This window comes from Thamnophis elegans, chromosome 9 (assembly GCF_009769535.1).
Source record: "Thamnophis elegans isolate rThaEle1 chromosome 9, rThaEle1.pri, whole genome shotgun sequence".
Lineage (NCBI taxonomy): Eukaryota > Metazoa > Chordata > Lepidosauria > Squamata > Colubridae > Thamnophis > Thamnophis elegans.
This window is the reverse complement of record NC_045549.1, coordinates 32,992,115-33,018,826: the sequence shown is the minus strand read 5'-3', so window position 1 is coordinate 33,018,826 and position 26,712 is coordinate 32,992,115. Positions and strand designations below refer to the sequence as shown.

The 26,712-nt window shown below is 38.8% G+C and overlaps 1 protein-coding gene across 1 annotated transcript in view; it reads right to left on the bottom strand.

Annotated features, from left to right (window-relative positions):
- Window positions 1-359: 359 nt before the first annotated feature.
- Window positions 360-26,712, bottom strand: part of ELF2 (E74 like ETS transcription factor 2) — a 52,009-nt gene continuing 25,656 nt past the window's right edge. Inside the window, 6 exon segments of the mRNA XM_032223761.1 lie at window positions 360-1,683; window positions 4,230-4,571; window positions 4,870-5,062; window positions 8,120-8,209; window positions 8,656-8,829; window positions 12,617-12,730. Coding sequence (XP_032079652.1) covers window positions 1,056-1,683; window positions 4,230-4,571; window positions 4,870-5,062; window positions 8,120-8,209; window positions 8,656-8,829; window positions 12,617-12,730 — 1,541 coding nt within the window. The 3' untranslated portion in view covers window positions 360-1,055.

Below are 26,712 nucleotides of genomic sequence, written 5' to 3'. Positions count from 1 at the left end.
ACTTTGAAACAAGAGTACAACAAAATAGAATATACTTTAAATGTTGAATATACAAACTATTATAGTTCATTCTGAACACTGGTACTTTTCTCTAACTTCAACTAAAAAATATACAGGTTTTTAATCTACCTGACAAGAGTTCATGCCAAGCGTGACCTTTCAAGTGACAGAGTAAAAGCTGAAATTGAAATGTATGCACAGATGTCCAGGCGAAGTGGGTGAACCAAGCAGCAAGAGGCTGAATAACCTCTGGCCGCTTTGACCCCAATTAAGAAACCAAAAGACTTGACTACCATACAAAATATGTTACATGTAATTCTATAACAATACTGTGCTAGGTATAAGATTTTTTTTAAAAAAAATTGTTTTAATAAAAAATGCTTTACATAAAGAAGCCTTTAGCTTATTTCAACAAAGGTAACTGAAAATCAGTCTAAGGCTTTTGTTTTAAAATCTGCTTAAGCTGCATGGGACAAAAAATTCTCTAAGTCTTTAACTTCTTGTAAGAAGTTCTTTAATTCTTTCCTTATTCACATTCAAGAATACCTAGTAGCAGAGTTTTTCACATAGCACCAGTTGAACACTGTGAGTACACAGTAGTAATTGCTGGTATGCATATTCAAATGCATCAAATGTGTTTTGTGTAACAATGAGCCTCTTCTAGATGCTCCTCCATCTACATAAGCCAAGACCCTCACAGAACCAGTTTAGTGTTCCATGTCTTAGTGTAACTGGTAATGCATTGAGTCTCCTGAGTGCTCACCCACTATTCCCTTCGGCTCCAGGAATTTTCTTTCTTCATCAGCTTAACCCTGATATACAAGAGGCAATTGTGTCAGTGTGTAGATCTAGTTCAATTCCCACTGAAACATGGGACATTATTTTGCTTCCAGTAAATTTCTAATATATGCATAACTATTAACAATTTTTTTAAAAAAATCAGTTCTTTCAACTTCTTGTTTGTGTCCAATTCCCTGGCTTCCTATGTATGTCAGTTTGCTTAATTCCACAATGGTCTATGTAATTAATGTTCACAGCCACTTTTTTTTTCCTTTTCATTTTTCGCATGTTACTATTCCTTCTGTTTTCACTTGTACAGGTAGAGCAATAGCGGAGGGTGTACTAACGACGACGACATGAGTGACTGTTTTGGTTCCATCTGCTGGTTTCTCTTCTTGTACTAGTTGCAAGGTCTTGATCTCCCGTTCCTGCTTTAAAGCCACTGCTTCTGACTTGACCTCTGGACTTTTTATAACTGCGCTAATTACCCTGGGTGAAGTATGGCTACTTGCCTGCTGGGCGGGCATTGATAATCTCATCACTGGTGTCCCGTGGGTTAAAGATACTGGAGTAAGTGCTCTCACAGCCAGAGGTGTTCCAACTATGTTAATGCTCCCTGTCCCTGGCAAACCAGTTTTTGTTTGCAACTGGCATTGTGCAAGTTGTGTAGCAGGGATGGTGATTATTTTTGTAGGCTGCATTGTGATTTTCTCTCCATTTTCAGCAGATGATGGCATCATTGTAGGGATTGTTTGGATAACTACCTTTGGGGTTGTTGCTGTTGTTGGGCTTGTGCTGGTAATCAATGGTGACCCTGCATTTACTGACTGCACTGCAACAGTTGATATTTTCTGTCCCAGAGATGTCATTACAACAGGCACTTGCATAGCCACCCGAACAGTTCTGTTAAATAGATGAAGACAAACACTACATTAAGACCTAAAATTTGTGACAGATACATGCTTTAACTAAAGACCTTTTAATCAAAAAGAAACAATTATTATATTTTATAAAGCTGAAGTAAAGGCAAAGCTTTCTTCCGCTATCCCAATTCCAAGCTGAATTCTTTGAAGTTTCAGAACTTACATTATCACCCCTTATTGCTACTGAAAGAAAATGGGATGTAAGTCTAATAAATAACAGAACAAAGCAAAACAAAACACTGTCATTTTAGATTAGCCAACAGTTGTTTATTTTAAGTTGACAAATCCTTAGTATTTTTAAAAAAAAAGTAAAGGGAAGGAAAGAGAAAGAGAAAGAAAGAGTTAAACAAAACTCTTAACAAAAGGCAAGAGATTTAACACTTTCTTTTCAAAACAACTTTTCCTGAGGCCCAGGATTGCACATAGCTCTTCAAAATTATATTGTGTTTCTCCAAAAAGAAGGCTGTGTCTTATTTTCTTTTGACCCCTGAAAAAACGGTTAAGCCTTCTTTTTGGAAGGTTCTAATAATTGACTCACCTCGCGGCGGTGGCACTGACAGCCTTGCCCAGCAGAAGCCCGCTGCTGGCCCACTTCTTCTGCGGCCACTTGCCACCACTTGCACGCATCGCCCCGGCCTCCACTCTGTGTTTAGATACCTGCCGGCAGGCATCTAAACACAAAACAAAGACAGGTGATGTGTGCGAGTGGCAGCAAGTGGTCTCAGAAGAAGCGGCCACAGAAGAAGGCGAGGCAGTTGTCAGGGTGTGCGAGGCCTGGTAAGTAGGGCAACTCCACCCTCTCCCCACCCTAGCTTATTTTTCACCCCGGGGTAGGCGGGGTCTTAATTGGGGCTAATTTTGTGGGTGGGGCTTAATTTGATCATATGCGCTCAAAAACGTGATAGGGCTTCTTTTCAAGATGGATCGTCTTTTTGGAGAAACACAGTAGGTATGGGCCCAGAATCCTCCAAAAATTGGTTCAGGTAATCCTCGACTTATGACCAGTCCATGTAAAAATTGTTCAAAGTTACAATAGCCTTGGAAAAAATGCTTCATGGATTGTAAATCACTTCCAACTGTCACAAAAAAAATTGCAACTCTTATGCCATGCAATCATAAGATTGTGAACTGAGCACTTGGCAACCCATTTCCACTCAGTGGCCAGTTACCAAATGCCCAACAATCATCTGATCACCATTGACAATCTTCTCTACTGACTTTCCTAGAAAGTCAACGCTTTCGATTTCAGCAGGGAGAAAATTTCCGGCCCATGAATAAAGGGCCAGAACTCATGTGTAGTCTGCGCTGAGCCTCGAAGGGCTCCACTCAGAGCTCTGATGCACACTGTGATCCTTACCTTATTGCATGCCTCTCCACTATCACACTGAAAATACTCCCTGCAGAACAGAGACAAAGGCTCACTTCAGGAAGGTGAATGGGTGTAAAAGTGTACACACATGTAGGGGAGAGAAAAGGCAGAAAGTGGGAGAAGAGTGTGTGTGTGAGAGAGAGAGAAGGGGGAGAGGGAGTGAGAGAGAGGGAGAGAGAGAAGGGATGAGTTTGGGAGTGAGCAACAATAGCTGACTAAAGCGGGGAAGAGGGGAGGGGGGAGACTAACTGGAGGGCAAAAAGAAAAAGGACAGGAAAAGGAAGGGGAAGGGAGTGTCACTCTGTCACTCTTGGGCTTCCTCCAGCTCTGCCGTCCCTTTCCTGCCATCCGGGCCAAAGGCATGCATGGGCTTGGGGAAGCCGGGGGGGGGGGGGGAGTTGGTACTTCCCAACAGCGGCAGCTGGATTTTTGGAAAAAGCTATCGTCTTCAACTATTTCTTTGCTGGGAAATGGGGTTCCTTTCCAAATTCATTAAAGCAAATTCCTATCACGCCTCAGTAGCTTCAATGTGTGGAGGTTTAGCACAGAAGAGAAGATTTTCAGCACCGGAACAGAGAGACAGAAGTAAAGCAAGCAGGCTCAGCACAGGAAGTGTGCTGTGGTTGGCAGGGAAGATTTTCAGCCCTCAGCAGATAGAGACTCAAACATGGCCTGGATCAGGCCTCCCATGATTTCTGCCAACTCAAAGCACCCAGCACATCTTGCCTGAGACTCCACTTAACAGCCTGTGAAATTGCTTAACAACCACAACCAGGAATGCTGGAATTGCAGTTGTTGGGTGGAGCAGTCAAGTGATGTCTCACTTAATGATTGCTTTGCTCAACAACTAAGGTCCCAATTGTAGTTGCTAAGATGATGACTATATGTATAAGAACTCTAAACAATATCACAAAAGCAAAAGAATAAAAATATCCCTGGAAATAATTATGTAGCATATTTGCATTTTTTTTAAATCCAGAAATGACTTAAATTTAATTTTTGCCCCAATTTAGCATAACATATGACCCTTAACCAGTGTTTCTCAACCATAACTTTCGTTATGGACTTCCACAGGCTGGGGAATTCTGAGAGTTGAACTCCACATATTTTAAAGTTGCTGTGGTTGAGAAACACTATGTAAATCATATAGCACTCACCTGGGAGCAGTTGTTGGTGAAACGGTAGTTGTGGTGGGTGAACAAGATGACATTTCATGCCCAGGTGAAGAGATGCTCACTCTGGCAACAGATTTCTCTGATCTTGTGCAGCTCAACTGAGAAGTGCTTTTTCCTGTGCGAGCAGAACTCGCTGTTTTTAAGAGGTTTTCTGCAGACAGTGATACACGTTCCAATGATTTCTCATCATTGGACATGGATAAATCTTCACTGCCGCACTCACTTTTGTCATCAATAACAACAATATTTTTGGGCATTTCCTTGAATTGATATACTAGCCTTTGTCCTTCAACTTTTGCTAGAATTCCTCTTTGATAATAGTATCTGAAAGAAATACAAAAGTGTAGAAAAGTAACCTAAATAAACTATTTCCATTAGGCTTCTAACCTTTAAGTTACTTTGTTCATAAAAATGGTATCTCAATTTTTTTCTACCTAAAGTTACATATCAGTACTTAATTTTAGAAGGCAAATGAAGTGAATAATATTTTCCTTAGGAATGAAAAAATTGGAATGTTTAAGAGCATTAAAAAGGTTGTAGAGAAAGCATGATACCCATATTAGTTTAAGAAAACATTTTCAATATTTTCATCTCATCTTTTTTCTTCATTTTTTTTCTTTACCTCAAGGCTCTTCCCATTGTCTCATAGTTCATATCAGGCTTGTTCTTGTGTTTTCCCCACAACTTGGAAACTGCTTTTGAGTCCACGAGTTTAAAAATGCCTTTTTCTCGCTGAGTCCATTTGATATATCGAGGGCAAGTATTTTTATCTTGAAGTAAATCCAGAAGGAATTCCCACAAATAGGTTGTATTTCCTATTTGCAAAACATATATTTCAGCAAATCAAAGAACTAATTACCTCCAAACAAAATCATGCAAATAACCCAGCCAACATATTGGAATAACATTTAATTGCTATTACATAGTATTTTTATGAAAGCTAGGCATATATTAAATATATTTTCAAAATGGGCAGAAACCAATTTTTGGAAGGAGATAGTTAAAGACAGTTTTGTAGTTATTTAGTTGTTTAAAATGATATGGCAAAAATACCGAGAGCTTTCTAGAGTAGGAATTCGCTATGCACTTTTAAGTATTTTTCCAATAATCTCAAAAATGCATTTGTAGTTTCTTAAATGAACATCCCATATTTTTACTTTGGGAATGAAAGCATTATCAATTATTGCCATTTAAAATACTTTTATACATAAATAATCAAATAAAGGTGCTGGTAACAAAAAATGTTGAAATTTGATATTATTTAAAAGATCTCATCTCCTTGCCAAAATAACAAACTAGTTAGCGTCAAATTTATTAAAAGCTTTATCAGAAATATGTATCAAAAGAATACACTGTTTAAAAAGTTTATGTAGTTCCCAAGAACATCTAATACTAGTAACTTCAAGATTAATTAGTTAAATTTTCTTCAAAGCAATGTATAATCTACTATTCTTATATCAGCAAAAAAAGGAAAAAGAAAAGAAGCACTCCAACTCATTTTAAGCAAGATTTCTAAGCAGCAAGCCAAAAAAGAAGTTCATCTCAGATTTTTTTTTAAGTTCCCATTCTGAATATTTTTGGCTGCATTAAGAAATAGCCAAATACGTATGTCTTAATACTACTATAAATTTGAGGGCAGGGGCAGAAGGATACAGGTTTTTCTCTAAATAACCAATGTATATTAGACAATATAAAGGTCTAGATATATAATGCAATACATATAATGTAAAATATAATATATAATATACAAAATGTAATACACAACAGCCACCATATACCTACATATACCAACCCCTTAGTAATAAATACACTACATAAAGATCCCTTAGCAAAATATCATTATCTGCAAATGCTAACCAGGGGAAATTAGAATAAACTTTGTGGCCAGTAATGTGTCTTTCTCCCACCTAATAATGGAATATATCATCTCAACCATCAAAAAACACTAAAACAAATATTACAACCTTAAATAACCAGATTATTTAACTAATTAAATAACTAATTAGAGACAGATATGTGATGAGATGAATACCAATGAGCAACTGAATAAGGTTAATACACAGGCACGCAACCTGTAAACAGTGTGCAACAACAAAAAGCAAATCCGCAGATTCCCATAGGTGCTCAAAATGATCTCACCAGTAATTTCTCTGCAACAATTAAGCGAAAGTGAGTTCTTATTACAGACAGACTGGTGAATCCATGGACAGATGCCTATCGTTTTTGTGTCAAAATGCAGAAAAAGTCTGCTTTCTGATGTATTTTTTTAAACTTTTCCTTCTGGTCTTACAGTCCTTGTATTTCTTGGGGTCTCCCACCAAAACACTAAATAGATCTAGTCCTACTTAGCTTTAAACAAGATTGCCTGGATGCTGTGACTCTCCGGGAGATACAAGTAACAGCAGTACCCTCCACTCAACTGTCCTTGAAGGCCAATACAGGAACATTCCCTACCTGGAGAGATAATACCCTTGGGACTCTGGAAACACAGAAACAACAAAGCATGTGCTTCTCTGTATTACAGTGCCTGTATTACAGAGACATTCATACTAGCTTTGTCTCACCATTATTACATACATATATACCCAAGGTGCACATGACAATTTGAAACCTCCTTGCTGCTTTCAGATACTAATCCTACAGCATACAATGCTGTCAGGTTCTGTGCAGCAACACTGAAAATCTATCAGACCTGTGTCATAAAACAATCTTAATGAATACCTAGTTCATCATATCAGAGCGCTTTATACTCTGCTAATATGCTCTGCCACATATTAACCCTACACCCATCTAATGCTCCTACCTCTCCATTTAGATTTCTTTCAGAGTTTAATTTTTAAATATACAATTTTATATTTTTTAGCTTTTTTATAATAATAATAATGTAGACCAATATATTTTCTATGCTTTTTAGCTGATTATACCCCACCCTTCATAGGTTGGTCTTTGACTGTAACCAAGATGTGACAGAACTAATAGCAACAAGGAAATGATTTTATCAACTATATGAAAATCAGGAAACAAGGGGGAAAGAGCTTTAACACCCTTAATATGCAATATGAAATGGAAAGGCTAAGTTTAGAATCATATTGCATATTAAGGGTGTTAAAGCTCTTTCCCCCTTGTTTCCCGATTTTCATACAATACAATAGCAGAGTTGGAAGGGACCTTGGAGGTCTTCTAGTCCAACTCCCTGCCTAGGCAGGAAACCCTATACCGTTTCAGACAAATGGCTATCCAACATCTTCTTAAAGACTTCCAGTGTTGGGGCATTCACAACTTCTGGAGGCAAGCTGTGAAGTTGTGAATGCTCCAACACTGGAAGTCTTTAAGAAGATGTTGGATAGCCATTTGTCTGGAACGGTATAGGGTTTCCTGCCTAGGCAGGGGGTTGGACTAGAAGACCTCCAAGGTCCCTTCCAACTCTGCTATTGTATTGTATGAAAATCAGGAAACAAGGGGGAAAGAGCTGTAACACCCTTAATATGCAATATCATTCTAAACTTAGCCTTTCCATTTCAGAGATGAAACAACCTAATTCTGCTGGAATGAAAAGGGATCTATAGGAAACTGTGGAGAACTAGTGGGATGTGGTGGTTAAAATTTTGGACTCTGGTTCAAATCCACCCTCAACCATCGAGGATCCCTAGGTGACTTCGAGCAAGTCATTTTCTCTCAGCATAACCTAAAAGTCAGACATTAATGAACAGTAATAAATATTCTGCTAATATGCTAAATGCTACTGTAAATCCTCAGCAGAAGTATCACATTTCAGCTCCAATTGACCGTTATTGTTTAGCAGTAGTGCTATGGAGAATATGTTTTGCTAAATATTTCACAATATTTAAAATAAAATGTAATTAGCATATTACCTTTGCCCTCTCTTGGCTTCTTTTTTATACCCAAGTCTGGAGATGTACTGGAAATGGTTGATGGCACTTGAGATTTTGGTTTACGGCCAGCTGCAGTGAAACAATCATAAAAAATAGTATTTCTCACCTTCAGTTCTCTCAGAGTTGTTTAACAAACCTAAATCATTAAGGCTTATCTTATGCAGCTTTAGAAATACTGATGCAGAAGGTTAATATTTACTACTTGCAATTTAGAACACTACTGTGAAAACAATACAGTGCAAGTGCAACCATAATTATAATCACATCTGGTGCATTCAATCAAGGATCATTAAGCCTCACCTTGAAAGTATTTATTTTAAGTAAGTGTTTACAATTGTTTACTGACAACTCAGTCTTTAACCTGTTCCAACCAAATACTAACCAGTGGAACTACTACTAATGTAAAAATATCAATCTGAATAGCCTTTCTAGGCAAATGATCATATAGAAATTTGCCATGGCTCACTAAATTGTTCTGCTACTTCTAGTTATCATACAAACGTTACACGAAGTACCTTTCTTTTTTTTCATGGGCTCATGGATTTCAGGAGAAGTTCGTGAAGGAGATGCATCCATTGGTTCAGATTCTTCAGTGGATACTTCCACAACAGTTTCTGTAATTACGTCTGGTCTCATTGCAGCATGGATGAACTCTGGTGTTGACACACAAGGCGGAACAAAAACTTCCACTACAGAAAGCAAATAAATAAATAAATAAATAATGTAAATGCTTTTTTAAAAAAAAAATCCAGATTTTTCAAGTTACAAATAGACTAAATATTTTCCAAATTTTGGAAGCATTCCCCAAAAGTGCCAAATAAAAAAATAAAGTTTTCTCATCATTTATTTGCATTCAGTTGCTAGAATACCCACGAATAATGTGGTGCGCTGCCTTTATTATGACACAACATGGGCCTGATCTGCATTTTTTTAAAATTGAAGAGTGGCTGTTTTCAGTATGGAAAGTTTGTACACTACAGGTGAAACTCGAAAAATTAGAATATCGTGCAAAAGTTCATTTATTTCAGTAATGCAACTTAAAAGGTGAAATTAATATATGAGATAAGACTCATTACATGCAAAGCAAGATAGTTCAAGCCGTGATTTGTCATAATTGTGATGATTATGGCATACAGCTCATGAAAACCCCAAATCCACCATCACAGAAAATTATAATATTACATGCAATCAATAAAACAAGGATTGTACATAGAACAATATCGGACCTCTGAAAAGTATAAGCAGGCATATGTACTCAGTGCTTGGTTTGGGCCCCTTTTGCACCAATTATTGCCTCAATGTGGCGTAGCATGGAAGCTATCAGCCCGTGGCACTGCTGAGGTGTTATGAAGACCAGGATGCTTCAATAGCAGCCTTCAGCTCTTCTACATTATTCGGTCTCATGTCTCTCATCTTTCTCTTGGCAATGCCCCATAGATTCTCTATGGGGTTCAGGTCAAGCGAGTTTGCTTGCCAATCAAGCACAGTAATCCCATGGTCATTGAACCAGATTTTGGTGCTTTTGGCAGTGTGGGCAGCTGGAAAATGAAGTCAGAATCCCCATAAAGATCGTCTGCAGAAGGAAGCATGAAGTGCTCCAAAATCTCCTGGTAGACAGCTGTGTTGATCCTGGTCTTAATGAAACACAGTGGTCCAAAGTCCCTGTTGCTCAGTGGTCCAAAGTCCTCTTTTCTGATGAGAGCAACTTTTGCATCTCATTTGGAAACCAAGGACCCAGAGTATGGAGGAAGAATGGAGAGGCCAAACACAGTAATCCCACTGTCATTGAACCAGGTTTTAGTGCTTTTGACAAAAGTTGCTCTCATCAAAGCCATTTGTTTTTCGGGATGAGCCTCACAATATTCCAAAGTATTCAAAATCATTCTCATATTGTCTTTAATTTGTCTCTGGTAAAAAAAAAAAAATCCATTTTGGTCTGAGTGGATAAAGCTATTTAAATATTTTTTTAGTCTCTCTGTTAGTATGGATGCAAAAAGCTTATAATCTGAGTTTAATAAAGAAATTGGTATATGATTCTTAGTTTGTGTTAAATCAGTTTCCTCCTTGGGTAGCAATGCAGTGTATGTTTCTGACCATGATTTCGGTATTCTACTCTCAGATATCAATTCATTCATGACTTCTAAGAGTGGGAGAGTCAAGGTTTCTTCAAATATTTTGTAGAATTCCACAGGTAGTCCATCCGGACTACTCATGTAATGAGTCTTATCTCATATATTAGTTTCTCCTTTTAAGTTGCATTACCGTGTTTCCCCGAAAATACGACATGTCCTCATAATAAAGCCATGCCACATTTTTCTGGTGGGCAAAAATATAAGCCCCCCCCCCGCATATAAGCCCCCTGGACAACCCCCCACTCTGGCCAGGCACAGAGCCGCTCACCAACCTAGCAGTATCCTGAAGGTGCCAAGCTGTGTGAGCCCCTGTTCGCTGCCGCCCGGCTCCCACGGCTTGGTGCCTTCCAAATGACAGTGAATGGCGCTCTGCACAGCTGGAGAGGGGGGTTGCACGAGCGGCTGTTTTGCTGTCACTCACCCGCCTCCCAGCTCACGATGCATGGACCAGTTCTCATTACAGAGCCAGGGCACCTCCGTTGCCACCGCCGCCATCCCAGCCTGGCTTTTTCTGCGCCTTCCAAACCGAGTCTTTCGGCAGTGGTCGCTCTGGGTGCACGCTCTATGGTTGCGCCCAGAGCAGCCACTGCCGAAAGACTCGGTTTGGAAGGCGGGGAAAAAGCCAGGCTGGGATGGAGGCGGCAGTGGAGGTGCCCTGGCTCCATAATGAGAGCTGGGCCATGCATCGTGAGCTGGGAGGTGGGCGAGCAACAGCAAAACAGTCTCTCGCGCAATCCCCCTCTCCAGCCGTGCAGAGCGCCATTCACTGTCATTTGGAAGGTGCCAAGCCGCGGGAGCTGGGCGGCGGCGAACAGGCACTCCCGCGGCTTGGCGATATCTCTAGGTCAGTGAATGGTGCTTTGCCCAGCTGCAAAGGGGGTTTGCAGGGTGGCTGCTCATGAGCATGGTGCTTCATGGCTGTTGTGCTGTGCCTGGCTCTTTGGGAGCCCGCTCGCAAGAGAGCAGCCGCCCAGCAACCCCAAAACAATAAACCCTCCCCCATAATAAAGCCCAAGCCATATTTTGTAGGTTAAAAAGAAAATAAGACCCTGTCATATTTTTGGGGAAACATGGTACTGAAATAAATGAACTTTTGCACGATATTCTAATTTTTTGAGTTTCACCTGTAAATTACAGTCTGGAAATAATTGTTCTGTGTGACATTCATTCATTCATAAATTTAGAAAACTAAGATTTTCTACTGAAATGAATCACAATTGTTCGCTAAATATTCATTTCAGCTAATCCCTGGATGTTATAGTCTCGTTTGTTCCTCATTTGCATATCACTTCCATTTTATAAACTGTGTCACTATCACTAGATACAAACCACAAATTTCACATAAAGGTAATAATTAAATCTGCAATGAATAAATTTAACCTGATGATACAAACCGAAAGAAAATTGTAACCAAGTACATTGTTTTCTGCTGACTTCAGTTAAGAAAACCTGAGATAGGTTTATTAATTGATGTACAGATCAATCTAAAATGATACCTATTAGATGGAACTTTCTGGAAACAGAAAGTGTGCTGTATATGTTCCAAATAACTGTAATTTATACAGTAATTATGAATTACACTAACATTCTTTTCATACAGTAATGCAATATTGCACCAGGTAACATTACATACCTCATGTAGTATATAATTTGTAGACCAGGAACAAATTTCAGGAACAAAATTACTCATGTCCTTCAAGCAGAAAAGTATAATTTAATACTAACTGATTAATATTCTTCCCCTCTCATCCGAATTAAGATAGCTTGAAGGTCTGAAAATGCGTGGCACGACAAAACCGCGCTCGACTAAAGCGCGCCCGATTAAACCGTGTCGCTGACGTCATCAACAGGGCGACAACAGCGAGCGCGGAGAAAGAAGGGCCCTTTAAATAGCGCTTTGAAAGCAAGCCGATTCAAGTTAAGGTAAGGGTTAGGGTTAGGGTTAGGGTTAGGGTTAGGGTTAGGGTTAGGGTTAGGTTTAGGTTTAGGGTTGGGTTTAGGGTTAGGTTAAGGGTTAGGGTTAGGTTTAGGGTTAGGTTAAGGGTTAGGATTAGGATTAGGTTTAGCGTTAGGTTAAGGGTTAGGTTTAGGGTTAGGTTTAGGGTTAGGTTAAGGGTTAGGTTTAGGGTTAGGTTTAGGGGGGTTAGGTTTAGGTGTTAATTTTAGGTTTAGCGTTTACAGCGTGCTTTTTTCTCCACGCTGTTGTCGCGCTGTGATGACGTCAGCTACACGGTTTCGTCGAGCGCCCTTTAGTCGAACGTGGTTTTGTGGTGGAACCCTGAAAATGTTTATACTGAATATTACCCAGGGTTAAGACATTTAATTGGGTGATTGATTCACATACCTGGACTTCTAGCATCTCTTAAGCAGGTTGGAGATTCCATATGAAGTAAGGCTTCTGCTGCTTCAATTGTCTTATCTGAACAGTGCACATTGCTGCCATGAACAGATGCTTCCACTGTAAAAAATAAACATTTGTTTGACAAATATTGTGAGCCAGAAGTTTCATATGCCATATCATTTTATTTATACACATTGTTTTTGACAAAAATTAGATATATATTCTCATTTTTTGATGTAAGAATGTACTACTTTCTTTTACAAACCTTAAAACCTCTAAAATCCAGTGCTTAAGCTATCATACCAAACCAAGCACACGATAGCTTAGGGAAGCAGAAACCTAGTTTACATAGTTCTAGAAAATTAAGACAAAAATGTACATTCTGCATAAAGTTCATCATTCAAGAACAGCCTACTTTATTCAGTCTCCTCCAGAATAAACAAACAAGCAAAAAAATTAGTTAGCATACTGTACAAGTATAAAAGGTTGAACCATTCCTGGTCAAATTGTATGCTTTGAAGAATCCCTAAAAAGCAGAAGCTGACATAATGTATGCATGTTACAAACATATACCTTAACTGGGGTGTCTAGATTTTTGCAGTCAACTCTTATATCCAACATTCAATCCACAAGAATATATATTTATAGAAATAGTCCACAAAGATGTGCCAGTAGTCTAACATATGTTCTGAAGTACTAAATCATAAGATTAGTGATGTCAAATTTTTAAAAAATAAGACGGTTCAATTAATCCCCTAAAAGACATGCATATTTGCATTTAAAAGGTAATCTATAAGTAATTTTAGAATTCTAATTGTCTATTTACATCATTATGTTTAATCATTATTTCAAAAGAACCAACTTAAGAACATCCATGATCCTTACCTTCTTTACTGTTCACACTCCTAAACAAATGAATCAGATAAAGATTAAGCTCTTACAAGCCTAATACCAAGTACATCAATTGTAATAATCTGATTAAAATTTAGATTATGACAAGTAACCCATTCCATATTAAAGTTTTTCTATATTAATTTACTAGCCAGTTTAATTTCTGTTTATAAAATGTGAGGACTAATCTAATTTCAAGGGCATAAAAAGCAAAGATGTTAGTTTAAATTATCTGCACAAATGTAGAGACCGGCATAATCAATGCAGCATTTTTTTTCTTTTATTGGGGGAGGAGTCTCCTTTCATCTTTTATTTTCCTCACAGACACACTAGATTTATTCAACTCACACCATTCCTTAAAATACAAATCCAAACTGAAATTTTGTTCATTTAAATGTAAAGTTGTACCCTGACTTTCATTCAGAAACTTGTAACATGGCAACTTCTGGGGAAATCAATGCAGAGCCAACAACTGAAGTGAAAAGAGGAATCTCTGAGTGGATTGGAACTCCTCTCCAGATGGAGAAAACGGGGATCAGCCACCAGTTTGCTCCACACAAAATCTCCTTGCAAAGAGAACATAAAATAAATATTTCCAGCAGGTTTGAGAGTTCTGGGAGTTGGCCATTTTGCCTAAGGCAGGATTCAGCTCCTTCGAAGGGGCACAGGATGTTCTCTCTTAACTACTTTAAGAAGCTGCTTATTATTTCCTTGTGAAGAACCTTCTGAAGGGCAAGTGAAAGGCACGTTTCATTAGAAAAGGAGACTCTCCTACCTTGGAAGAAAGAAGTTCTATGTAAATTTAGGGATTAAAAAAAATAATGTTAACTTTTGGAAAACAGCAAAAGGGAGACCAGAATGTTGATTTTGAAAAGTTAAAGAGATGGACTGGTTTGAAAGTATATGAGGTGTTCAAAATTTTATAAATATATTTAGATTTTAGATTTTATTTGTGATTTATAGGCCGCCCTTTTCCCTGAGGGGACTCAGGGCGGCTTACAATTCATGGGAGGGGGAGTGCAAGACAAAACATAAGACAATACGTGAGTGAGAAAAAAAATAAAGCAATAAAACACAACTTTCATTCAACATTCGGGTGGGGCGAATTAGAATCTTATCCCCAGGCCTGACGGGATAGCCAGATCTTAAGGGCTGTGCGGAAGGTCTGGACGGTGGTGAGGGTGCGAATCTCCATGGGGAGATCGTTCCAAAGGGTCGGAGCTGCTACTGAGAAGGCTCTCCTCCGCGTAGTCGCCAGTCGGCACTGACTGGCGGATGGAACTCGGAGGAGGCCTAATCTGCGCGATCTAATAGGTCGAAGGGAGGTAATCGGCAGGAGGCGGTCTCTCAAGTACTCAGATCCACTACCATGGAGGGCTTGATGGATGGTAAGTAGCACCTTGAAGCGCACCCGGAGATCAACAGGTAGCCAGCGCAGCTCGCGGAGGATAGGTGTTATGTGGGCGAACCGCGGTGCGCCCACGATCACTCGCGCGGCCGCATTCTGGACTAGCTGAAGTCGCCGGATGCTCTTCAAGGGCAGCCCCATGTAGAGCACATTGCAGTATTCCAGCCTAGAGATCACAAGGGCTCGAGTGACTGTTGTGAGGGCCTCCCGGTTCAGGTAGGGTCGCAACTGGCGCACCAGGCGAACCTGGGCAAATGCCCCCCTGGTCACAGCCGATAAATGATGGTCAAGAGTCAGCTGTGGGTCCAGGAGGACTCCCAAGTTGCGAACCCTATCTGAGGGGTGTAAAATTTGACCCCCCAGCCTGAACGATGGAACACTGGCCAAATTATTGGGAGGGAAACACAACAGCCACTCGGTCTTGTCCGGGTTGAGTACCAGTTTGTTAGCTCTCATCCAGTTCTTAACGGCCTCAAGACCCTGGTTCATCACGTCCACCGCTTCATTGAGTTGGCACGGGGCGGACAAGTACAACTGAGTGTCATCCGCATATTGGTGGTATTTTATCCCGTGCCTCCGAATGATCTCGCCCAGCGGTTTCATGTAGATGTTAAATAGTAGGGGGGATAAGACCGAACCCTGCGGCACCCCATATGTTAGGGGCCTCGGGGACGATCTCTGCCCCCCAACCAACACCGACTGCGACCTGTCCGAGAGGTAGGAGGAGAACCACTGCAAAACAGTGCCTCCCACCCCCACCTCCCGCAGTCGTCGCAGAAGGATACCATGGTCGATGGAATCGAAAGCCGCCGAGAGGTCAAGGAGAACCAGGATGGACGCATGGCCTCCATCCCTGGCTCTCCAGAGATCATCGGTCAATGCGACCAAATCGGTTTCTGTGCTGTAACCAGGTCTGAAGCCGGACTGGAAGGGGTCAAGGTAACTAGCTTCCCCCAAGGACCATGGGAACTTGGGGGTCTGGCGTCACGCTGGAACGGGCTGCTGACAGACTCTCTGTTCGGTTCGCCCGGTCTTTCCACGAGCGTGGCCGTAATAGGCAAGGTCCCTTCGAGGTGCGAGGACCTTTGGAGAGGGGAAACCTCTGTGCAGTGGAGGGTGAAAGGCGATCTCCTCCCACGAAGCAAGAGGCTCCCTCAGAGTTCGTGCAAAAGAGGTCGGCTGATTAATGGCCGACCAGAAGGCGTGACTGCCAGCCACTAATAAGGAAGGGAGAGACAGCTGCAGGGAATATAGCGGACCAAATGACGGTAATCACAAGATCTGACTTAAAAGCCTAAACCTAAAAGATAAACAACTTTACTGCAATAAATACAGATACGTGTGTGGGCGCATTTATCTGCAGCGGCTATTAAATACAAACAGTGAACTTTTGTGAAAGCTGATTGACGTTGTGAATAGAAGAAGACAGGCTTTGGACTAGTTAAATTTGAGGATTAACAGAGGACGAGACGAAGAAGAGAAGCTGGATTTGCCTGCCTGGGAAAAAGGAAAGAAGTTTAATCACAAGGGTTTGAAGTACCCGGTGTCATATTACAGCCAGAGACAGCAGAAGGAAAACACTACACTGACAACAGGAAGAGATTGATGGGTGAGTTCTAAATACTTTCTGGCCTCTCCTGCACCCTGTCGTATCACGCTGAAATGTTTCTCTTCCTGACTCTCCCAGATACTATAGAATTAACTGAGCCTATATTTCACAGCCCTGCTCCAGCTTAATTACCCTGTATGTACCCCGGGCTCTGTATAACTACTTAAGCAGCACTCAGAAGGTACTAGACTTACACCTTATAGGGGAAGAGCTGAATTAAAGCAAATGGCAACGAAAACAGTAACCTTAATTAAAGGGAGTAAAAAGCAAACTCCCCTATCTACCCCGGTGAGGGAAAAGTCCCCTGAGGGCAGGCAAACGGGAGATAAGGCAGCCCCAACCCTGCAAGACCAGGAAGTAACAATGGACTCCCTACAAGAGACAATATTGAAGATGGGGGAAAGTGTCGCCAAAGGCCTGGAGGGAGTAAAGAATGAAATGCGTGAAGTAAGAAACAATATGGGAAAAATTGAGGAACGTATAGGAGTAATACAAACAGCGCTGCTGAAAAATGAGCAGGAAATTCAAAATGTTAAGGGGAGAACGGAAATAGCGGAAAAAAGGATAGACAAAGTGGAGGACAATCTGGAATCTATAAACTCAAGCCTGGAGGAGGCCATCCTCCAGCTAGAATTAGAGCGATCAGCATATTATTTAAGACTACAAAACGTGGAGGAAGCAAAAGATGAAAACCTCCGGGAGCTGATTGGAGAAATCCTGGGATTAGTCCTCGGCAGGCCGAAAAAAGAGGTTATTAATGATCTGGACGAAGCCTATAGAGTCAATACAGGCTTCGCGAGACGCCACCGGCTTCCGAGGGAGATCCATGTGAGGGTGTTGAGAAGACAGCTGAGAGAGGACATTCTAAGTACAATAAGAGGGGACTCTCTAACATACAAAGGTAAAGAAATTCTCATCTTAAAACAGACTCCACGGAGAGTCAGAGAGAAGAGAAGGAAATACAACTTCCTCTCCACACGTTTAAACAGAGACAGAATTCAGTTCAGATGGCTCCTTCCAGAAGGAATGTTGATAACATGGAGGGAAAAGAAATACCGAATAGATACCTTGGCGAAAGCTCAAGAATTCCAGGAACTTTTACTAGCAGACGATGAGAGATTTAATAAAGAAGGACTTTTAAGACAGGGGGACACTATAATTGAAACTCAACCAGAGGGGCGGGGGCCAGGAGAGGCCAGAGAACGAGAGAGATATGGCAGAGAAGATTCGAGAGCAAGGTCACCCATCGAGACTCGATCCAAAGGTGCCCTCAAAGCGAATAACGTGTAAGGGAATTGAAGAATGGGAAACGAATGTACTATCAGCTAATGTAAATGGTCTTAACATAACTTCCAAAAGAAAACGTGTACTGTTGGATCTAGTGAAACAAAAGTTAGATGTAATCTGTCTTCAGGAAACCCACATTAAAGAAAAATACAATAACCTGTTGGTCTGTCCAAAACTAGGTAAAACATTCTGCTCGTCAGCACAAACCAGAAAAAGAGGAATTGTGATGTATATAAAAGAATGGTTGAACCCCAAATTAATATATGCAGACAAAGATGGTAGGGTATTAATGGTGGAGATAATTAATGGTGGGAAAAAAATTTTACTAGTTGGAATCTATGCCCCAAATCAAAAACAAGAGAGATTTTATATTAATCTATATAAGAGGATAAATGAAATAGAGTGGCAAAATATATGTATTCTAGGGGATTTCAACGCTATAGCAGATGGTAAGATGGACTATAAGGGTACCCACAAGAAAAGCACAAGAAGGAAACTACCATCTGCCTATGTAAATATGGTGAAGGATTTAGATCTTTATGATGTCTGGCGAGCAATGAATGACAAGATGCAACAGTACACGTTTTACTCCCATCCACATAATTCATGGTCCCGTATCGACATGGTTTGGTCAAACTCGGAGCTACTCATGGATACTGTAAATATTGAAATAATAACCAACAAGTGGGCCGATCATCACCCAGTCTTATGGCAATGGAAAGGGAAGGCAAGGATAAAAGCTAGGTGGACATTAAACCAGAACATACTACAAGAGAAACAATTTGTACAACAAATAGAAAAGGAACTGGGCTACTTCTTTAAAGAAAACGGTAAAGAGCAGACCTCAATACAAAATGTTTGGGACACGATGAAGGCAGTTGTGAGGGGAATTTCCATAGCCTATATAATAAGAAGAAACAAAATGCACAGGGAAAAACTTAATACACTGAACAAAGAACTAAGAGAGACGGAACTGCTGACCCAGAAAGAGCCAGAAAATAGTAGACACAGGGAAAAAGGAGAGTTAATTAAACACCAAATAAATTTGATCTCCCAAGAGGAAATAGCACAAAACATTAAGAAAATGAAGCAGAATTATTTTGAACATGCAAATAAAACTGGGAGATGGTTGGCCCACAAAATAAGAAAGGAGAAGGTCAAAAGAATTATTAAACAACTGTATGACGAGGAGGGGAATCTGAAACAAGAAATAGGAGAAAAGAAAAAGATAGTACAGAACTATTATAGGAAACTATATAAACAAGACGAAATTAATGAACAGGACATTAGAAAATACCTTATAAAGCAGAAGCTTCCAGTCTTGTCGGAGGAGATGAGAGAGATGCTCGATAAAGAAATTACACAAGAAGAACTGAAAAAGGCCATTCAAAAACAAAAAAACAATAAAACACCTGGGCCGGATGGGCTCCCGTCGGAAATATATAAAAAACTTCAAAATACCATAGAAGACAAATTATTAGAACTATGTAATGATACATTGCAAAATGGTAGGGTCCCAAAATCATGGGGGGAAGCTTACATTACCCTAATACCAAAGGAAGAGGCGGACAGTAGCAAGGTCCAAAATTATAGACCCATATCCCTGTTAAATGCAGATTACAAAATCTTTGTATCAATATTGGCGGAAAGACTAAAAATAATATTAAATCAAAGTATCCATTCGGATCAAAACGGCTTTCTCCCAAAAAGACATATTAGAAACAATACAAGAATAATAATGGACACCCTGGAATTCTATCAAACAAGATCCGAGAAACAACTCGCATTAATCTTTGTCGACGCTCAGAAAGCCTTTGATAACCTAGATTGGAACTTTCTAATCACTCAACTAAAAATGATGAAATTTGGCGATAAATTTATTAAGATTATAGAATCTATATATTCACGGCAATCTGCAAATATTATAGTCAATGGGGAACTAACGGAGAGGATACAAATTGGAAAGGGTGTTAGACAAGGGTGCCCGCTCTCCCCACTACTATTTATTACGTCTCTAGAGGTCCTTTTAAATCGGATAAGATCAAATCAGGAAATTAGGGGCCTGACCATAAAAAAAGAACAATATAAAGTACAGGCCTTCGCGGATGACATGGTCTTTATCGTGGAAGACCCCTTACTTTCAGGACCGAATTTGATGAAGGACATTGAGAACTTTGGGTGTGTGGCCGGTTTAAAAATAAACAAGGAAAAAACAAAAATGATTATAAAAAATTTCCCCAAAAACCAGATTGGAGAACTAGAGGAAACAATGGAATTAAAGGTAACTAAAAAAATTAAGTATTTAGGGATCTGGCTGTCTGCGAAGTGCTCTTCCATAAAAGAAGACAACTATGATAAGTTGTTACAGAATACCCAAAAGGACTTAAAAACCTGGTCAAAACTACAACTATCACTGATGGGAAGAGTCGCAGTAATTAAAATGAATGTTCTCCCAAAAATCCTCTACCTATTTCAAACGGCACCGGTTAAGCTAGGGGAAAAATTTTATAATGATTTGGACAAAATGATTCGAAACTTTATATGGAATGGTAAAAAGCCCAGAATAAAATATATGCACCTGCAGGATAAAAGAACTCAAGGGGGAATGGGATTACCGGAATGGAAAACATATCATCAAGCAGCAACAACTATGTGGATAAAAGAATGGGTAATGTTAGCTAATAAAAGAATCTTAACAATAGAGGGCCACGACCTGCAATACGGGTGGCACAACTACTTATGGTGCGAGGGAAATAAAATCCACAATTATTTTAGTAGTCACCATTTAAGGGGGGTATTGATTAAGGACTGGCTCGAAATTAGAAGGAGATACTATACGCAACTACCTAAATGGATATCTCCGACGGAAGCCCTGATATACCCGAATTTGATAAACTTGGATAAAATTGTTACCTACCAACAGTTGCTAGACGACCAAAACAAACTAAACCCCAGGGAAAATTTGGCTGATAAGGGAATAAACATCGATTGGTGGCCATATCTTCAAATTCAAAACAAACATAAATTCGATCTAGCACAACCTGGCTTCCAGAACAAGAACCAGGAATTAGATAAAATTTTAATTGGACCAGATGAGAAATTAATTTCAAAAATATACAACTGCTTACTGATTCGAAAAACGGAAGCAGAAAGAGTAAAAGAAGTCATGGTAACCTGGGCCCAAAACATCGGCCACTCAATAGATCTAGACGACTGGGAAAGAGTCTGGGAATGGAATCTAAAATTGACAAAGTCGACGGCCTATAAAGAAAATATATATAAAATGTTCTACCGCTGGCATCTTCCACCGACAAGACTGGCGAAAATGTCTTCAAAAGTTTCAGCCATATGCTGGAAATGTAAAACAGTGCTGGGCACGTACTACCATATGTGGTGGACGTGTCCGGTAGCCAAAGCATATTGGAAGCAAATACTAGGATGGCTGAATGGAATCCTGTCAATTAAACTATGCTTTAAGCCGGAAACTTTCTTATTAGGAATAATAGATCAAAAAATTTGCAAATCTGACCAATACCTCCTAGTCCATATTCTGACAGCGTCAAGGATTGTTTACGCACAGTGCTGGAAGAGTGAAAATGCCCCCACCAACACTATGGTGATGAATAAAATTTTAGAACTAGCAGAAATGAACAGACTGACGATGCGAATTAATGACAAAGAAGACACAGACTTTTATACAGTCTGGGAGAAGCTATACAAATGGCTTGATGAGTCAGTGAAGACCTAGACATAAAAAGAGATAGCTAACTAACCTATCACGATTAAACCAATAACTCAAATGAACAATATACAACAACTGAGAGATAAACGAAAGGAGAAATGTATCAGGGGCGAGAACCCACCGTCGAGCAATTTTGTCACGCTACAATGCTGGGAAAACTTTAAAAAGCTGATAGGAAATTCGCTATAATTACCTGCATGAAATTAGTGATCAAACTTCATTTTAGATGAGGCGAGAAGACGTATAATCCTTGCCTCTTCAAGCAAGGAAAGGGAAAGAGAACCAGATTGTCCTCAGCAGAGGAAAATATGCAAATGTAACAAAGGTTAGAAGGGAGGGAAGGAGGATAGTAGGGAAGTCAGGATGGAGAGGAGAAAGGAGAGGAATAGGAAAGGCAGAAGAAGGGGGGAAGAAAGAGGAGGAAGAGAAAGAAGAGAAGGGAAAGAAGGTGGGAAGAAAGAAGGAGAGAAGAAAGAGAAGAAACTGGGGGAGGAAGGAGGGAGGGAAGAAGAGAGGGTAGTAAAGAGGGAAAGAGGGAGGGAAAGAAAGAGAGAAGGAGAGTTGAAAGGAAGGAGGGAAGGAGGGAGGAAAGGAGGGAGATTAAGAGAAAAGGAAGGAGGAGGGAAAGAGGCAGGGAAGGAGGGAAGGTATGTGTGAAGGAGGGGGGGAGCGAGGGAGGGAAAGGAGGGGGAAGGAAAGGAGAAAAGGAGAAAAGAAAGGAGGGAAGGCAGGGGAGAAGGAAGTAAGGGGGGAGGGAAGAAAAGAGGGAGGGAAAGATACCTAACCTTTGATGTTTATAATGATTTGATAGTATGGGAATATCTCGAAATGTAGTTGTATTGTTTGTTACAAGTTATGGATGTTGTATTTTCTTTTTACCAATAAAATCTTTAAAAAAAAACAAAAACAAAAAAAAAACTACCTGTATATTATTAATAAGGGATAAGATAGGGTAAGATAGCTATTGAAATATTAGAGAAGGTGTTAAATTATTGAAATTGTATATTCTTATCTGGAGAGAAGAGAACGTTATCTTTTTAAAAATCTTTGTTTCTTACATTTTCTTTTCTTTTTCATTTTGTATTTCTTTTTCTTTACTTTATATATTCACAGTTTGTATTTGTCTTATATCTTTAAATCCTTAAAATCATCTCAAGAAAAATTTGTACCATATACCTTCAATCATTATTTTAAAACTGATTTTTCACTAAACAAGACCTTTTTTCCACTAAATTAACATTTGCCTCGTATATTGTTTATACTATAATATTTGCTTACTTAAAGGGGGAGATAGTTAATGGCTAATGTTTAAGGTCCAGTATCACTAAAAACACCTTATTTTATAAAATATTTGATATTTAACAACCAATACAGAAAAAACATATATAGAACATTTTGGTCTTATATCAGTGGAAACTGTTAAAATCAGCAGCAAATAGTACCACCTGCTGCATATTATCTATACAGGAAGGTGAACACAAACACATTCACATTCTCTTTCTCTCTCCACTTGCTCTTTCCATTTATGGAAATCTATTCAAAGCTAAATCCTTCCAGCTGAGCCGTCAGCATCTAAAGATATCTTTAGAATAAGCTGGATCACTTATCAACAGTGCTGGGGAAACTAATGAGGATTCAACTGGTGCTTCGTTGTTAGAACTGTTAACTATTCTGTTAACTTCAAAATTCCAAATGGAATATTAGACAAGAAAAAAACATGTTACTCATTGCCTTTTCAGATCCAAATCATGTAAGAAAACTGCCTCAGAAAAAAATCATGGAAGAATATTTCAATAAACAACCCCATTTTTCTAAAACAGCTTATGTGGTATCAGTCAATATCATTACCAAAGAGCAAGGTTTCAAAACCAACTCCCCAACTATAACAGTGGAGATGAAGGCAAATAACTTTTATGAAAAAGGACAGGCCTATATGCACACAAAATTGCCATTCTTTTCAAATATTTATAATAAGATGGCTTTCAGCATGCACTATGATTATTACCTCAGATACAGTTTCAAGGTTTATCTCTATATAGTAGCTAGAAATAATTCAATAATCATACAAACCACATGCATCTGTTAAAATTAAGCTTTATAATTTTCAGTAGAAATTTATGTTGGCTAACTATAAATAATATTACTCATCAAATATAAGCCTATAGGGAAATGAACAGTCATCATCCTTATCCAAAAGGAGACTCAATCAATTCTAGAATTAGTTACTAGGAAAAAAGTATAATATTTTCAAAGAAAAAGTTCTCAATATACTCTTCCAATGCCTACTACTCTGCATTTGGGAAGGTCTTTATTATTCTAGACTAGGGGTGTCAAACCCAAGACCTGTGGATCGGATCCGGCCTGCGGGATGCTTAGATCTGGCCCATGGGCCCACCCTGGAAACAGCGAAGGACCGGTCTGCGGTGCCGCAGCCAGTGAAAAGGGAGTTAAAGGAGGCCGCAGGCAGCCTCCCTGAGCTGTTTTTGCTGGCAGAGGGCTGCAGGGGGCCTAACAAGCAGAAAAATGTAGAATTTTTTATTCCTCAAAATGAGAGCTAAATGACTGCCATGAATTAATTACACATCTTCAAATCTTCCTTGTTCACTCACCACAGAGAACCAGAATTAGGAAAGACGGAAAATGGTTTGAATCATTGATCTGTCAGATTCATTTTAACCATGTTTATTAAATACAACCAGTGATTGTATTTACAATGCATTCTAAGCCACAATAAAATAAACTGATTAGCATTTAGCACAATCCTTATTTGATTTATTTGGAAGCTTTTGATTTGGATGTAACGAGAAACTATAATTAACTAAATCATCCCACTTTTACAGTCCTGAACTTACAATGGTAACTAACAGAGACCACTCAAATTTATGAGGGACCATCTTAGAGGTACTTACAACCCAGTTCTGAAATTCCAAAAGTCATGATCCCTTATGATTACATGTCAGGCTTTCGGCAACTGGCCCACATTTATACCTGTTGGCAGCATCCCAGAATCACATGATTGCATTTTATAACATGTCTGCTGAAAACTGATATTTACTCAAGAAGAGACTCTCTACTGTCAGGACACCCACCCTCTGGAACTGATTAATCCATATTAAATTGTGTCCCCTGCCTCCAGTCTTACAAGGCGGATAAGCAGTTTCTAAATAAGATATATAATTTAATTAACCATTCTATGATCCCACAAAAAATTAAGGTGAACACTTAGACTTATGGAAGACTCACTACTTTCAATTTTAAGTAAATTATTATTTTTTATTTGGAACCAGTGTGTGGGTGTGTTCTCCAACAGGTATTTTCAACGTTCCTGTCAATTGATACTGTATTCTCACCAATAACAAGGGTATACTAATAATATTAAATGAAATATCAAATAACTGTAATGATATATATTAAATATGCAATAATACAGCTTAGCATTATATATAATTTTTAATTATTTAATCAAGACTTGTAGAGTCTTATTATCCCACTGTTATCCCTCAATTTACCACAAGGGACCAAAGCTGAAAGATAGCCTGCTTTAGGCTACAAATTTAAGACAGATGGTATTTGAAAAATAAACTACTAAAGTGTAGGCCAGCTTTTAGCTACTACTTTAGATTTTAATCTTAATATTGCTACTTCACCAGCAATATGTTAATTATAATAGCCTATTAATTGCAGTATAATTAGTAATAAGAGTATTGTAGCTGCAGTTTACAAACAAGAAAAAGTTCAAAGAATGCATTTTCCAAAATAACTAACTAAATATCGTTATCAATATAATTGTATAATGTATGAATTTTTCAGGTGATATTATTCTAGTTCCACAATAATCAAAGATACAGGACATTTTAAAAAAAAACTTAAAATCATATATTTAAATTGGTGTCTATATGCATCCTATGAATTATACCATATTGTATGTTTTAATCACTGGATACTACCATGAGGTCTCCTTGTATATTTGAATAAGGGGAACAAGAAAGCACAAATATAATGTGTTTGATTAATTACAGGCAAACCACTAAAAGATGTTTTTAAAACTTTGATACTGTTATCTCCATTGCTATTGCTGATACAATTCAACACTCACACAACTACACATGAATCCAGAAATAACCAATTTATCCCTCCCCCCGGCAAATATTCCTCTTTTTTTTCCATAATTCTTTTGTTTGAAACTAGAGGAACCAATTAAGAGTAAACTAGCATTGTGGATTAAAAGATCTAAATTTTGTCCTATTAACAATAGAATCATGGAATCTAAGCTCTGAGCCTCCTTGAGCAATTTCTTAATGCTATCATTAAGAATGTTTGTTGAAACAAACCCTCAATAACAAAGCAAAAGTTTTGACCAAAATTAAAAATCTTATACAACATAATACTGAACTTTTATTAGCACAACTGAATATTAAATTTACCTTGAGTATTACGTATATATAGAGGGAACTGGTATGTTTTATCAGTGATATATCACTTGACTCTTGATCACTAAAATGAGTACTTTTTCCAAAAATTGCAGAAATATAGATTTGATCCTTTCTCCATATATGACAGCAATATTATAAAGTTCAACAATATTGTAAATAATACACCACAAAATGGAACAAATTTTGAAAGTTTTAATTCAGAATAATTTCTATTAAATTTCATCAATAATACATACATTCAAAATATGTTGAATTGGCATTGGTATACAGATTCAAACATTTATGTGCTAATCAAATTGTAGGAATTTGCTTCAATGTCTAGACTCTAGATAAAGTAAATCTGATGTAGAATTCAAATCTATCTGGACATCCTGTCTAGACTACAATACATGGAATTGTACTACATCCAAAGTTAGGGCTTTAGAGTTTATATTTTGACATATAATCTATGTACAATTCACATTAAACATAGTCCTTGTTTAGTGACCAAATTGTGACTGGTAACTTGGTCATTAAGCAAAGTAGTGAAACATAATTTTAGTTTGATTTTTCTTTGCTTTACAGACCTAGGAAGGTTGTACATGTGAGGACTGATTGTAAAGTTAACGCTGCCATGACTGCAAATAGTTGCTAAATGTGGCAATCACTAAGTGAGGCATACCTGTATTGTCTTAATGTATTTTTTCACTCACAGCCTCTCACTTTTTCCTTCTTTTAATGACTTGATTA